At 39.2% G+C, this 15,043-nt stretch overlaps 1 protein-coding gene across 1 annotated transcript; it reads right to left on the reverse strand.

Annotated features, from left to right (window-relative positions):
* Positions 1-10,346: 10,346 nt before the first annotated feature.
* Positions 10,347-12,397, reverse strand: LOC132175265 (Eukaryotic aspartyl protease family protein). The gene has a single exon (XM_059587145.2). It carries the CDS (start codon positions 12,140-12,142, stop codon positions 10,697-10,699), a length of 1,446 nt encoding a protein of 481 aa, XP_059443128.1. The 5' UTR covers positions 12,143-12,397; the 3' UTR covers positions 10,347-10,696.
* Between the last annotated feature and the right edge of the window lie 2,646 nt (positions 12,398-15,043).

Below are 15,043 nucleotides of genomic sequence, written 5' to 3' on the forward strand. Positions count from 1 at the left end.
TTTTTATTTAAAATGAAAAAAGAAAAAAGAAAAAAGAAAAAGAAAACGTGAGTAAAACGTAAAGTGAAAATCATTTGACATTGGTGTTGTGTTATTGTAACTTGTCAGAAAAGGACACCCCATTATCCTTCCATTTGCCGATCGATCACTTCTACTCATGGGATCATGACTTAAGGCTGAGAAATTTATGGAGCTTCGAAGTCAAATTACGTGTCCTAAGGTTGATGGCCTCTTTCCCATTGGCTTGAAAAAAAGAAAGAGACATGCAACTGTATCAACATTTGAGTGAAGGTGAAAACTGTGGCCATGTTTGCCAATGGCTCTAGACTGATACTGTATCAGGGCCGGCCTCTATCTCAAAAAAAAGATTTTTTTATCTTAAAATTAATTTCAATATCTCTACTTTTTATACTACATTAATTATTTTTTTATTATTGTTCAAATAAAAAAAATCACTACAAAATAAATTTTTTATATTTTTTTATATAAAATATATTTTTTTTCACTTTTTTCTACAAAACATTTTCACTAAAACCAATCAAATATATATTCTTAAAAAAGTGTTACAGTACCGGCCATGATACAGTACCAATCCATGGCCATTGGCAAACAGGGCCGATAAGAATGTATGATAAAAAAATTATTTTGTAGTTTTTTATTTGAATAGTAATAAAATGTAATTGATGTAATGTAAAAAATAAAAATGTTGGAATTATTTTTTTTTTTTTTTTTTTTTGTCCTGGCCTAGAGGAAGTCCTAGTTCAAGCCTAAGTGTTGTATGCCTGGTCAGCATTCTCGATGAGGTTTTTAAATTTTATTTTTAACCAAAATTTAGTTATATTTTACAAAAAGTAAGTTTCATCGAACTCTCTATTTCTTTTTTTATTTTAGGGTTTGTCAAATTTCTCCCAACATTTGGAGAACAAAATTCTTTCTCTACTCTATTTTTTAGATTTTTATATTTCTCCTCACACTTTCTTTCTCCCTCACCTTGAGTTTGTAACTTTATGAGGTGCTTTTGAGAGTAAAAAATGAATGAAGATAGAATAAAACTTATATTTAAATAGAATAAAGTAAAATTTAGGGAGTTTATTATTTGATACTTTTGCATAACTACTAGTTAAATTTAGGAAAAAGTGAGTTTTTAACCAAATTTTAGCTAAAGAATAGAGAGTTCATTGAAAATGCAAACTTTCACCACGTCCTCTTTTGGAAACCAACTCACGATAACCGACTACTCGGAGGAAAACCTTTGCGACTAACGAGAAAATCACACAATAAGTCTAAAGTGAACAGTAATAGGAAACAGACTTTATAGGGATGAGATTTTACTCATTATGTCTTAACGAGACTCATTTCGCATTAAGATGTGATGAACAAAAGTCTTAACAGGAAAATATTCTTGTCATGACATGAAGAGTAAAAGCATATCAATCCCGTCGCGAGTCCGTCCTGACAAGCCATCTAACGAGTAAGCAAATAGCTTGTTCTTTAGTCACATCATGTGCCCATCCTGATGAGTCATCTGACAAGAAACTAGGGAGCTCATTCTTAAGTCACATCATGTGCCCATCCTGATGAGCCATCTGACGAGAGACTAGGGAGCAATCTTTGAACCACATCACGAGCTCGTCGTGACCTTCCATCTGACGAGAAACCATGAAGTTAACTTTGAAGTGCCGTCACGACTTCGTCATGACGTGAAAACAGAATATACTTCTGAAGGTACCTTCATGAGCCTGTCATGACGCCTATGTGATAAGAAAACAGAAAGCTACCATAAAGTTGTTAATCTTGCACCCTTAACCCATAGTTTTAAAACAACAAAAGTAAATAGCATACATTTGCATTGAATAATGTCAAACTAAGTCCCCAAATGATAGCTCAATCGACTGGGAACTACGTCTTATGAAGCGAAGGTTACTAGTTCGAATCCCCCTCCTCCCTCTTGTGTGGACATGTCAAAAAAAAAAAAAAAAATGTCAAACTAAAACTTAGCAATAATATTTAATTGTTGTCAAACTTAGCAATAATATTTAAAATGTCAAACTAAAACTTAACATATGACATCATATGGTGTGTACAGATGGCAGCCATGAGCTTACCATTATATGAGAATAACCCAATAGTCCACAATTTAGTTTTTAGGGAAAGTATATATATCCCTTTCAAACTACCACTAGATTGTCAAATGTCTCTCTCAAACTACCAATTGTGTCAATGTTCCCCTAAGTTACCAAAAAATGTCAATGTCCCCAAATGAAAAATAAAAAAATAAAAATACTCTTCATAAAAAAAAAAAAAATCTTAAAATTATCTAATAAAAATTTAAAACCAAGAAAAAATCAAATATTAATATTGTTTAGCTTTGGATTCAATGGTTGTTAGTTACCATTGCAGCCATGTACGAGTGATGGTTATGCCTTATGGCATTGTTAGTGGTGTAGATCACTCAGGGTTGGACCAGGTCAGGGGCCACTAGCGATGTCTTGCTATTGTGCTTCATCGGGGCACCAATGTACCAGAGGTCCCTCAGGACACGCGAAACCTATCGAAAAGTGGTTAAGAGCTCGAATAGATTATATGGATTCGACTATGACATGTTCACAAGAAATATCATATATTATTATAATGATTTAGTGAAAAACGCTAGCTACATTTGTACTATCATTCCAAAAGGATTAGTCAATTTGGAGCTTTTTTATAATCACTTATAAATCTTAGTTTCACCTAATATTTATGCAATGTGAAACTTAGCACTCATGAATGTCTTTATAAACCACCACTCTATGTGAACTACACATCTTCTCAATATGGAACAGGGTTGTTGCAATTTCTCTCCTTAAAACCCTAACGTCTTGGTCAAGGCCACATAATGTAGTGCACTGTGCTCCAGTACCATATAGTGTTATTGGGTAGCTTTGATACCATTTTTAACGACCTAGGAAAAAGTGATATTTATATCTATGTTATCACTTCAAAAGAACTATTCAATTTGAAGTTTTTCTATATTTATTTATAAACCTCAATTTTACATAGTAAGTAAGAAATTTGAGATTTAGTATTCATGAATGTCTTTATAAACCATCAAATTTATGTGGGTTACTCATCTTATCAATATGAGATTAAAGTGTTACAATTATAGATATATTTCATCAACATGATTTTCTACCTTGTCATTTGACAAGAACACTATTGCATAATACTGCATGTGGTATACTAGTCGTTTTTTATAAACTACATGATGATATGTTCCTGGTGTGCTAATTCACTAAGTCGTGGATTTAAGCTTTGATTTGTTTTCCATTCATGTTTTATAGCAGTTGAACCTATAGAAGATGGGTGTTGGGAACCGAGGTAGGATGCTGGCATTGGACAACTATTACAAGCCTAGTATTGTAGTACTATTCCAATAAGGAGGTGTACTCCACTATAGGTTAATAGAAGTATTTTAGTCCTATTCTAATAAGGAAACTTTCTCCACTGCCGTGTAGGTCAAGGATACTCTCTTTTGTTTTTCCTAGTCTAGGTAGTATTACTTTTACAAATCCTAAAAGGATTTGACCTAAATTGTAGTTCTATTTAAACCCATGTTTGGGGTACAATGAAGCATCCAAAAATTAATTCTCAAACCTAGTGTTTGGAGGCCTAGGAACCTTAGATTTCCTACCGTTCATTATTTAGCGAAAATAGGTTGGAATAAGAAGCAAGATCCTGCTTCTTTTCCGGTTGACAGGCGAATTACACGCTCAGTTACGAATTCTCGTAACAACTTGGTATCAGAGCAAGGTTCCTTTCCAATGGCGGACCCAAGAATGGAACGTATGGAGCAGCAAATCTCCAACTTGCAGAAGATGCTAGAAAGCTTCATGAAAACTTCGACAGAGGAGACAAAGAAATTGGCGGAAAAAATAGACGATGGGCGAAGCAAAGGGACGAGTGAGTCAGGAGAAAATTCCACAGCCAAAAGTCGTGGGAAAAATTCCTCTTCCAATTCAATTATGTCGAAAATAGCTAAACTGGATTTTCCTAAATACAATGGGGAGATTGGCCGCACAAGCTGGATCTGTAGGGTTGAGCAATTCTTCGAATTTAAACAAATAGAGGATGAGGAGAAATTACCTCTGGCAGCATATCATCTGGAATCAGAAGCGCAGATGTGGTATCAACTCTTCAAAGAAAGTGAGGAGTTTTTGACTTGGGAATCCCTAAAGGCGGCTCTCCATACCCGCTATGGGCCAACAGCGTTTGAAGACCACTTCGGTGACCTCACCAAATTACAGCAAACTGGATCGATGAAGGAATATCAACTCCAATTCGAACATCTACTTAGTCAAGTGGGTAAGTTATCAACTCAACACCAACTAGGCTGCTTTGTAAGTGGATTAAAAGGAAACTTAAGAACAGAGGTGCAAGCCGCACGACCCACCACGGTGACGGAGGCCATTGGGTTGGCGCGATTATATGAAGCAAAATATGAAGCGAAAAATTGGAGTATAAAAAAAAACCCCATATTCAGTGGACAAATGCACAAACCAGTGGGCAGCAACCCCCCCTCTTCCATCTGCGAATTTAACTCGGAGCAAGCCACCACCCACCCGACGGTTGTCCCTTGCGGAGATGCAAGACCGAAGAGCCCAAGGATTGTGCTTCAATTGTGACGAAAAATTTGTTCCCAGCCATAGGTGCAAGAAGTTATTTTTGATTGAAGGCGTCTATGCGGATGAAGAAAATTGGGAGGAGGCAGATGTGTTCGAAGAAAGGAGGGCCGAAGAACCAGTAATCTCCTTACATGCCATCACCGGAACACCCACGTCCCAGACGATGCGAGTAAAGGGGGCACTAGGAAGCCACGGATTGACGATGTTGATGGATACCGGGAGCACCCACAACTTTCTCAATGCCCGCGTGGCGACACAGCTGGGGCTAAGTCCCACCCACACCAGAATGCTGCTGGTCACAGTGGCGAACGGCGAACGCATGAGCTGTTCCGGTCAGTGTGCTGGGATGCTGTTGAAGATCCAAGGAGAGGTATTTGTGATTGATTTCCTCTTGCTGCCCTTAGATTTGTGTGATATTGTGTTGGGAACGCAGTGGTTGAGAACCTTGGGTCCGATCCTATGGGATTTTGAAAGAATGTTTATGAGGTTTACATGGAAAGGAAGAGAAGTAGTGATAAGAGGGATGAGGCCACCATTAAATCGTGTGGTGGAGGAGAGGAGCTTGGGCAGAGAGCTGAAAAGAAAGGGAGAAGGTTGGGTTTGTCAGATAAGGGCACATGGGAGGGAGAACACGTATGAAGGCTTATTATAGTGTATTGTATTAGGTGCACAAATGGGTGGGCCGAGTTCTACTAAAACACAATTGGGCTTGGTATTAAAAGAATTTCCAGAAATCTTTGAGGAACCACAAGGTGTTCCACCCAATAGAGCTCATGATCACAATATCCCACTTAAGCCCGGAAGCGGCCCAGTTAATGTGCAGCCTTATAGATACCCTCATTACCAGAAAAGTGAAATTGAGAAAATTGTCATGGGATTGCTACAGTCAGGGGTGGTCAGGCCAAGTACAAGTCCTTATTCCTCGCCAGTGTTGCTAGTAAAAAAACATGATGGGTCATGGAGGCTATGTGTGGACTACCGAGCACTCAACCAAGTAACAATCAAAGATAAATTTTCCATCCCAGTGATTGACGAACTCCTCGACGAACTTAATGGGGCCCACATCTTCTCCAAGCTAGATCTCAGATCGGGCTACCACTAGATCAGAATGGTGAAGGATGACATTGAAAAGACTGCGTTCCGAACTCACCACGGTCACTACGAATTTCTCGTGATGCCGTTTGGTCTAACAAACGCACCTTCCACTTTTCAGTCTCTTATGAACAATATTTTTCGGGACTTTCTACGAAGGTATGTCTTGGTTTTCTTTATGACATTTTAATATATAGTAAAACATGGGAGGGGCATCTGGTGCACTTACGTCAGGTTTTGAGTATTCTGAAGGCTCAACAGTTGTTTGTTCGGAGGGATAAATGTCAGTTTGGACAAGACACTATAAGCTATTTGGGCCATATAATTTCGCAACAAGGGGTAGCCATGGATCCTGATAAAATTCAAGTCATGATACAATGGCCCAAACCATCGTCTGTTAAGGCCCTTAGGGGTTTCTTGGGACTAGCCGGATATTATAGGAAATTCATTAAGGGTTATGGCTCCATAGCTGCCCCATTAACTCAGCTACTCAAGAAATATGCATTTGTTTGGTCGGAAGCAGCAGATAAGGCTTTTTCTCTCTTAAAGCAAGCTATGACTACGGGGACCCGTATTAACTTTGCCAGATTTCAACAAACCCTTCATTGTGGAGTGTGATGCATCGGGTTTAGGAATCGGTGCAGTTCTTATGCAAGACTCAAGACCCATTGCATTTTTTAGCCAAGCTCTAAAAGGAAGAAATCTATCTCGTTCTACATATGAAAGGGAAATGTTAGCTCTAATCGCCGCCATCCAGAAATGGAGACCATATTTGCTTGGTAATAAATTTATTATCAGAACAGATCAAAAAAGCTTGAGATATTTGTTGGATCAAACAATAACCACAGAAGCTCAGCAAAAGTGGTTGGTCAAATTATTGGGCTATGACTTCACCGTCGAATATAAGAAAGGCCTTGAAAATTCTGTTGCCGATGGCTTATCAAGAAGAGAAGAGCCTAGCCATGTGTTGGCCCTCTCAAGTCCCGTTCCGCATTGGCTAGAGCCTATTCAAGAAGAAATAGCAACCGAAAAGGAGCTGCAAGATTTGGTCCGAGGAATTCAACAAGGAGAATCCGTGGGTCCATGGAGCTATAAATCTGGCCTAATATTCTACAAAAATCGTATATATTTGAGGTCTGACTCTCCCCTCACAAGGGCTATAATCCATGAGTTCCATAGTGGCTCACATGAAGGTTTCAGCAAGATGTGGCACCGACTCAAGGCAGTTTTTTATTGGCAAGTGGCGAGTTCTCAAATCAAATCATACTTGCGGGAATGTGACATTTGCCAACGCAACAAGAGTGAGACCACCAAACCGGCAGGTTTACTACAACCTCTGCCTATTCTGACAGTCATATGGGCCGACATTTCTATGGATTTTGTGGATGGGTTACCGAACTCGCAAGGTAAGACAGTGATCTTTGTGGTGGTGGATCGTCTCTCTAAGAATGCCCATTTCATTCCATTGAAACATTCCTATTTGGCGGCTAGTGTGGCCCAAGTTTTCTTTGATAACATATTCAAACTACATGGACTGCCAACATCTATTGTGTCAGATCGGGATCCTGCTTTCACCAGCAAGTTTTGGCAAGAGCTCTTTCAATTGCAAGGTACTCGGTTTAATTTTAGCTCAGCATATCATCCTCAAACGGATGGTCAGACAGAGGTAGTCAACCGTACCTTAGAAATGTACCTCCGTTGCTTCACAGGAGACAAACCCAAGGATTGGGTCAAGTGGTTATCTTGGGTTAAGTATACATACAATACTAGTTATCATGCTAGTACTGGTAAGACCCATTTTGAGGTGGTATACGGCCGACTGCCTCCCACATTACTCTCTTATATCCCAGGGACTGCAAGAGTAGAAGCAGTGGAACATGATCTCTTGGAAAGAGATCAGTTGCTCAAAGATGTGAGACTCAAGTTACAAGTGGCTCAGAATAGAATGAAACAGATATATGATAGTGGGCACCATGAGCGTGTTTTTCAGCCGGGTGATCAGGTGTATGTTCGCCTCCAACCCTATAGGCAACATTCCTTGGAGAAGCGGTCTAACATAAAGCTAGCGGCCAAGTTCTACGGACCATACCGGGTGTTGGAGCGTATTGGTGAAGTCGCTTATCGGGTGGAATTACCAGCTGAATCCAAGGTTCATCCAGTTTTCCATGTATCGTTACTTAAACTTAAGGTGGGCAACCAAGTGTCCACAAGTACTGTTATGCCTGAAGTTAACAATGTCAAGTCTCCACAACTTCAGCCTCAAGCTGTCTTAGAGTACCGTGGCAACACCGACAACATGCAAGTCCTCATCCATTGGCAGGGATTCAGTCCAGCAGACGCTACTTGGGAAGAATTGTCCAACATGAAGGCTCGCTTTCCAGATTTTGTCCTTTAGGACAAGGACACACTCAACGGGGGAGGAATGTTACAAGCCTAGTATTGTAGTACTATTCCAATAAAGAGGTGTACTCCACTATAGGTTAATAGAAGTATTTTAGTCCTATTCTAATAAGGAAATTTTCTCCACTGCCGTGTAGGTCAAGGATACTCTCTTTTGTTTTTCCTAGTCTAGGTAGTATTACTTTTACAAATCCTAAAAGGATTTGACCTAAATTGTAGTTCTATTTAAACCCATGTTTGGGGTACAATGAAGCATCCAAAAATTAATTCTCAAACCTAGTGTTTGGAGGCTTAGGAACCTCAGATTTAGCTACCTTTCATTATTTAGCGAAAATAGGTCGGAATAAGAAGCAAGATCCTGCTTCTTTTCCGGTTGACAGGCAAATTACACGCTCAGTTACGAATTCTCGTAACAACAACCCTTATAAAATGATCTTCGAGGAGTTAGACCCTCTCTTGAGTGGAGACTTGTGGCATGATTTTGATCACCCTTTTCATGATATATTTTTGGGGTTTCTTTAGCGTTATTACCAGTTATATTGTAGTCCTTCATTTGAGCAAGAACTTCAGTTATCTTTTGCTTACAATGATGTCTAGACTTGGTTTGTAACATTTGAAATTTTTAGACTTAACTTATTAACTTATAATATTTTGTATTTGACTTGATGACCGATCTTGGACCGAGACATTTGATGCTTTCTTTACGCTAAGTTACATTATGATGTTTTAGTTAAATGCTCTGGTATTACTTATTCATGGTTGTAGAATTGACTATCTTATTATACTAGTGACAAGCCTCTTGTTGTAAGCCCTCTAATGAGGGTACCGGATTCTCGCATCTTATTTACTCAATAAACAGAGATGGGGAGATGGATTAGGAGTTAACTACCAGTTAATTAATGTCACGAGGCGTTATAAAATCTATATGTTTTCAAGACACAACACCATTCCTTACTACCTGTTGTCACTGCTTTAGTTCCCATGAGCAATCATTGTCATAATGCTCAGCGTAATAAATGAATGCAGTGACGACAATTTACAGTCTGGGGAACGGGTGATCATGGGAATCCAATGGGAATGATTTGATGTAGACACCCTCATCATAATCCCCATAGGCCGACTTACTCACCAAGTCGCCTAGGGGAATTGGAGTGCAACTATAGTACACAAATGTAAAAAGGCCTAGGGGGCTCGGTCAAGGGCTTGTCGGCCCAAAGGCAACCCCAATGCCTAAGGTCGGTGCTCACCAAGCATCATGCACACATGATACACTACAACCATTCCCCTTTCATACGCCCCAAACGATAACAAATCCTATAAAGGAATGGTATCCATCTATTTATTAACTTGCTTATCTAAGACTTGTATAAAAAGAAAAAGGGTCGTTGGTGGTACTCCTTTGAAGGAAAGTAAGCTACAAACCTTAAATGCCATACTATTTTGAACCCACTCGATAAGGGAGAAGAGTCGTTGAATTTGACATCAAAGAGGAAATGAAATCATGAAGACACACCCACATTCCATAGGGTCCCCTTCACCATCGATAAAAGCCTAATTAAGTCCACTTGGTAACTAACGACGAAAAACCTCTATAAAAGTTGAAACGGTCCACGTAATAGGTACACAAGCTCTTTCATATTTCTTGCTTTTATTTTGTTCATACACACTATCAAATTCACACTTGCTAACTTAAATATGAAAGATGATTATATTGTCGCAGCCAGTGTGGAACTTTGAGTCTTGGCCTTTGTTGTATGTCTTCGACATTGAAAGTTCAGCGTGCATAATCATTGTATCAACATATGGGATCAAGATTTCCAATAATATCAAGATATTGTAATTCTTAAATTGTAGCTCAAGATAATGCCAAATCATTATTATTATTATTTTCAAACTTATTAGGGGAGATTTTGGTCCAAAGGATACTTTTTAAAATTATGTGCACAAAAACAAACTGAGCACTAAAATGAAAAATATCTCATCACTGGCCTAGAAAGTAAATAGAAGAAAAAGACTATTTTGAATCATTTATGATGTGTAGACTCTATATAGGAGAAGAAGAATCCCCCCATTTCCCCCCATTTCATTTGAAATGGAAAAGTTCCTTGTCCATTAATTCTTGGATCCTAAAATCATCCCACATAAATGTTCCTAGAAGATGGCGAGCCATAGTCATGAGTCCAAACGCCAGGCTGGTCAATCAATTATGAATTTTTATAATAAGCTCCACATTTAAAACCACAATTTACAAATAAACACATAAAATCTCATACTTTCTTCAAACTCTACCTACACACTTCATTTTTTGCTTCAAGCATCACTACTTTATCAACATTTTTATACATCTTACTTCACATGCAAGAAGCAACAAGTGAAGTTCAAGTTCAACCCTAAACCCCATTTTTTTATTTCCTTAATCCGATTCATTTATAGACTCAAAACCTCCGAGTTCGAGTCCAAGCCTCTCAGATGGTCAGACACCCCCAAAAGTCAACTCTACCAGTTTCGGTTTTGGTTGTTTATGTACACAAGCCCTATCCACATTAGCTCTGGTTCAACGTATCCCAAAGCGCTGCACAATGCCTCCGGGCAAACCCGACCCGCCTCTCCTCCAAATCATAAACCACCTCGAACCCCTGCTGCTGATAGTTCCCGAGTGTGGCGGCAGGCCCACCATCCAACTCCTCATCATCTCCACCGTTCATCAACATCAAACACCCAACATTCCTCTTCTTATCACCGTCCAAAAATTCATAAAAATAATTCGTCCTAGGCAGCACCACACTGGATCCGTTCCCCACGAAGTGCAATACCACGCGAGGGACATTGACTACCTTGCGGTAGTAATAACAGGGCCCGAGCCCGGTCTTGCCCTCCACCTCGCTCGCCCGCTCGTGAACTCGCCCGACTCGGCGGTCGAACTCGGTCACCACCGAGTCGTACAGACTCGCCGGCAACATCGTGAACGTGGTCCCCGAGTCCACAACCATCCCGCCGTTTCCTCTCCCATCAACTCGTTTCAGAGCCTCCGGCGCCGGAATATTCCTCTTCCCGACGGAGATTCCCTCGAGCCCAACGCAGTAGAAGTAGGGGTGCTTCGGGTTCTCGAGCATCGACGTGTACACGAACCGAATCCCGCCAGTGCCCAACTCTTTCTTCTCGTCGTGGCGACCGAGAATGAGTGGACTCGGCCGGCGGACTCGGTCTTGGTCGAAGGAGTGAGAGACCAAGCAGTAGGAGAAGCGGTTGCCTAGCTGGGGAGAGAAGCCGGCGAGCTGGGCCGGCAGAGAAAGCAAGCCACGGCCGAATCCGGCGACCCCAATAGGCTCACCAAGGGCCGAGTGGGCGCACCCGAAAGTGAAATTTGGAAGAAGCAGAGAAGAATGGAGTGAGGTGGGTACGGACAAGGTGTCTCTGTATAGGCGAGCGATTAAGCTTCCATCAGCGTAGGCAAAGTAGAAAGGTGGGCAGGAGAAGGAGGAGCATTCAGACATTTCTATGGACTCCAAAGGACAGCGAGCAATGGCGCAGAGATCGGAGGAGGAGTGGGAGGAGTGGACGGCGGAGCAAGCCCGGGACTTGCATGAAACAGAGGCATTTTTGGGGACTTTGGGTGGGGGAGCGGTGGTTGACGGGTTGTATTTCCCTTCGCAGAGAATGCATTCGAAGGGGGAACAGGGGAACCAGACAAGGTCGGAGCCGGTATCCATGTACAGAGAGATGGGTTGGGGAGGGTTGGAGCCCAGAGTAAACGACAGCGTATAATCGCTGCCAGGGGAGAGCGGGAGGGAGACCTGGCGGCGCTGCAGGTGGTGGCCGCGGAAACGAGCGGCGGAGCGGGTGGAGGTCGATTTGAGGAGGTGATGGGTGCTGTTGAATTGGGTTCTGGAGAGCGAGTGGGTTAAAGGCATCAGCACAATCTCCGAGAACGAAACAGAGAGGCTTGAAAAGCAGAGTGCGAAACAGAGCAGGGAGAGTGAGGAAGCCATAAATTAAATTTACAACCAAAGAACAGAGCTTTGGAAATTTTACAGAGTCTCAGAGGGTTTGACTTTGCTCAGGGAGAGAGAGAGACGTGAGAGGGGGATTTATAAAGGGGATTGGGGAGTAGAAGAGGACGAAGGTTCTGGTGTGTTGTTGGGCATGGCAGGGCATACTTGAGAACAGAGTTATCCTTTAATGCTCTGTATTTAGCTGTGATAATCACTTCAATTACCAAAAAAAACTTTTAATTATAATAATATTAACGGTGGAGACACTTGTGATTATGAAGGGGATTGATTCCAGCGGCTGCAAATTATACTTGTGAATTCTTGCTTCTCGGCTAATCTGCTTGCCCACAGTTCGAATTCTATTTTAAATTAAATTTCATTTCTTTCTTACATTTAACGTTAAATTATTATTTTTTATTATGTAAATATTATGTTTTAGTTCATTTATATAAAAAAATATACATCAGGAGAACATTATTTTATGAAATATTCATATCCTGTTGGATGGAAAGAACCCACTACCAAACCCAACAGCAGCCATAAGGGATTTCTTTAATGTTGTCAATCATAATTCGTATGCAAGAGTGTTTGGTTTGAAAATATTGCTTTATCGACATTTTTTTATTTTAGAATATGATATTTCTTTTTCAATAGAATACCGAGAATGAAACGAATTTGTAAGATTATTCATGTGAATAATCGTTTGTCAAATGGAAAATTCTCATTTTACTGAGATCAATCTTTCATGTGCTTATATTTTTGAGGACAGTTACACTTACAAAATATTTTACAAAAAATACTCGTACAAAGTTAGGTGGCATAATATATGTAGAACTCACCTTTAAAAATCGGCTTGCAAAAAAAGGGCATCCAAGAGCTATATACATGATTAAGATTAGACTTAACCCATGTGGAACACTAAGGTAGTAACATACTACCATGCTCCATAGTCAACGATCACGGCGGCCCACTTTATCGACATTGATTCAATGGTAGTCATTTCTAACGGCGGATAACAAAGTTAGGTGGCACAATATAGGTAGAACTTACCCTTAAAAACCAGCTTGTAAGAAAAGGGCATTCAAGAGCTATATACATGATCAAGATTAAACTTAACCCATGTGAAACACTAGGGTCGTAACATACGACCACACTCCACAGTCGACGTCCACGGCGACCCACTCTATCGACACTGACCCGATGGTAGTTATTTCTAACAGCAGATTTTGACAAACTTCGGCAACAATTGTTGCAGATTCCAAATATATATATATATATATAGTCTATTCCTCTAATTTTTTAGTCCTCAATTTAAAGATTAGTAATTTTCATAAGAATGATTATTCCAACACTATTTTTTCCAAACTATAAAATAGATATTCCTTTCCATCGGTTTAATCCTTTTATACTGAAAGTATCCTTAGTCAATAGTGAGACTCTAGCTACTATGTGAAACTGTAATTTACTTCTATGCTTACTCAAAGTACGTATACCTTACCTTGCATATGTTGTCTTGAAGGGAAGTAGTTTTCTTCATTCACAATTTTGGAATATCACATTGCATTCTTCAATAATGCAAAGAGGGATATAAAACAATACAAATAGACTTTTAAATGAAATTCAAATCACAAATTAGTTATTATTATTATTATTATTATTATAAAGAAAGACAGTGACTGCGATTTAAAGGAATAGAAATTATTTTGTGCATGACCTCTTGTTATGTGAAAGGTTGCTGGGCATTATGAGAGCACTGAACATTTCTTAATGTCCTTTCCAATTGTTTTCAGTATATAATGCCCAACACTTTCAGCATTTATGGGGACCCCCATTTTTGTAATTCTTAAGCCGAAAAGGAGGAGTCTTTGGCGGGGAAGGGGATCCTCATTCCTCTGCATTGCAAATTTGTTAGTATTTTTAAAAGGGTAAAATTGTCATTTTAATTTTTTGGACAATATTATCCCTTTTTAAAAACACTAACCGCTCCCGATCCTTCTCCCTTTGGAGGAGGGTTATTATATTTTTCGAGAAATACTACCCACATTTTCTCACTTCAATACTTCCACTCTCGCACTTTTTGACGTACTTTAGTGAATTTTTATTGACTTTTAAACTTCATGTCGAGTGTGAGAATGGAAGTATATGAGTAATAGTATGTGTAGTATTTCTCATACTTCTATGCACATGGAGTAAAAACTAAAGTAAATTCTTTTTAAGGGAGTAAAAAATTAATTATACTGTTTATTTAATAATTTTTAGAGAATTTTTTAAATTTTGGAGGACTATTACACTAATCTTGTGTGTAGTTCGGCCCTCCATGGGAAAGAGTGTGTGTTGCATGGGCATTTTACATAATTTAGTGGAAATTTTACTTTAACTTTTATAAACTTCTATTACTTTCGTAATTATTCTCACAAAGTTTTTTTAGTGTATTAATCTTCTAATTTTTTTTTTTTTTTTAGTTTCACTATTTCGTTAAGTTTTACCATTACATTCTAATGGAAGGGGTGTCAAATTTACTAAAATACTCTTCATTTGTTTTTTGAAGAAAAAAATTGCCAATATTTAATGTAATATGCAAAAATACCGACACTTAAATATTTGCAATTTTTTTAATAAAAAATTAAGGGTATTTTAAAATTTTAACAAAAACCAATAATATTACGAAAAATTAAAATTTCAATACATTAAATTAATTAATTTTTTTTAACGTTAAGGAGTAATTATTGAAAATATCAATTATATAGGTAGTAAATAAAACAATTTGACCTTTTAAGAAAAAAACAATTTGGGGTCTAAAAGTTAAGTCAAGCTTACGCAAGGTCGACAAAGTGAAGTAGGCCCAAATACTTAGTCGGCACGTTTGACTGAGAAGTATGACCTGTCCATGCCATTCAT

The sequence above is a fragment of the Corylus avellana genome, chromosome 3 (assembly GCF_965113065.1).
Source record: "Corylus avellana chromosome 3, dhCorAvel1.hap1.2, whole genome shotgun sequence".
NCBI lineage: Eukaryota > Viridiplantae > Streptophyta > Magnoliopsida > Fagales > Betulaceae > Corylus > Corylus avellana.

Coding starts and splice junctions, on each gene's coding strand:
- LOC132175265 (XM_059587145.2), bottom strand. CDS start 12,142: ATGGCTTCCTCACTCTCCCTGCTCTGTTTCGCACTCTGCTTTTCAAGC.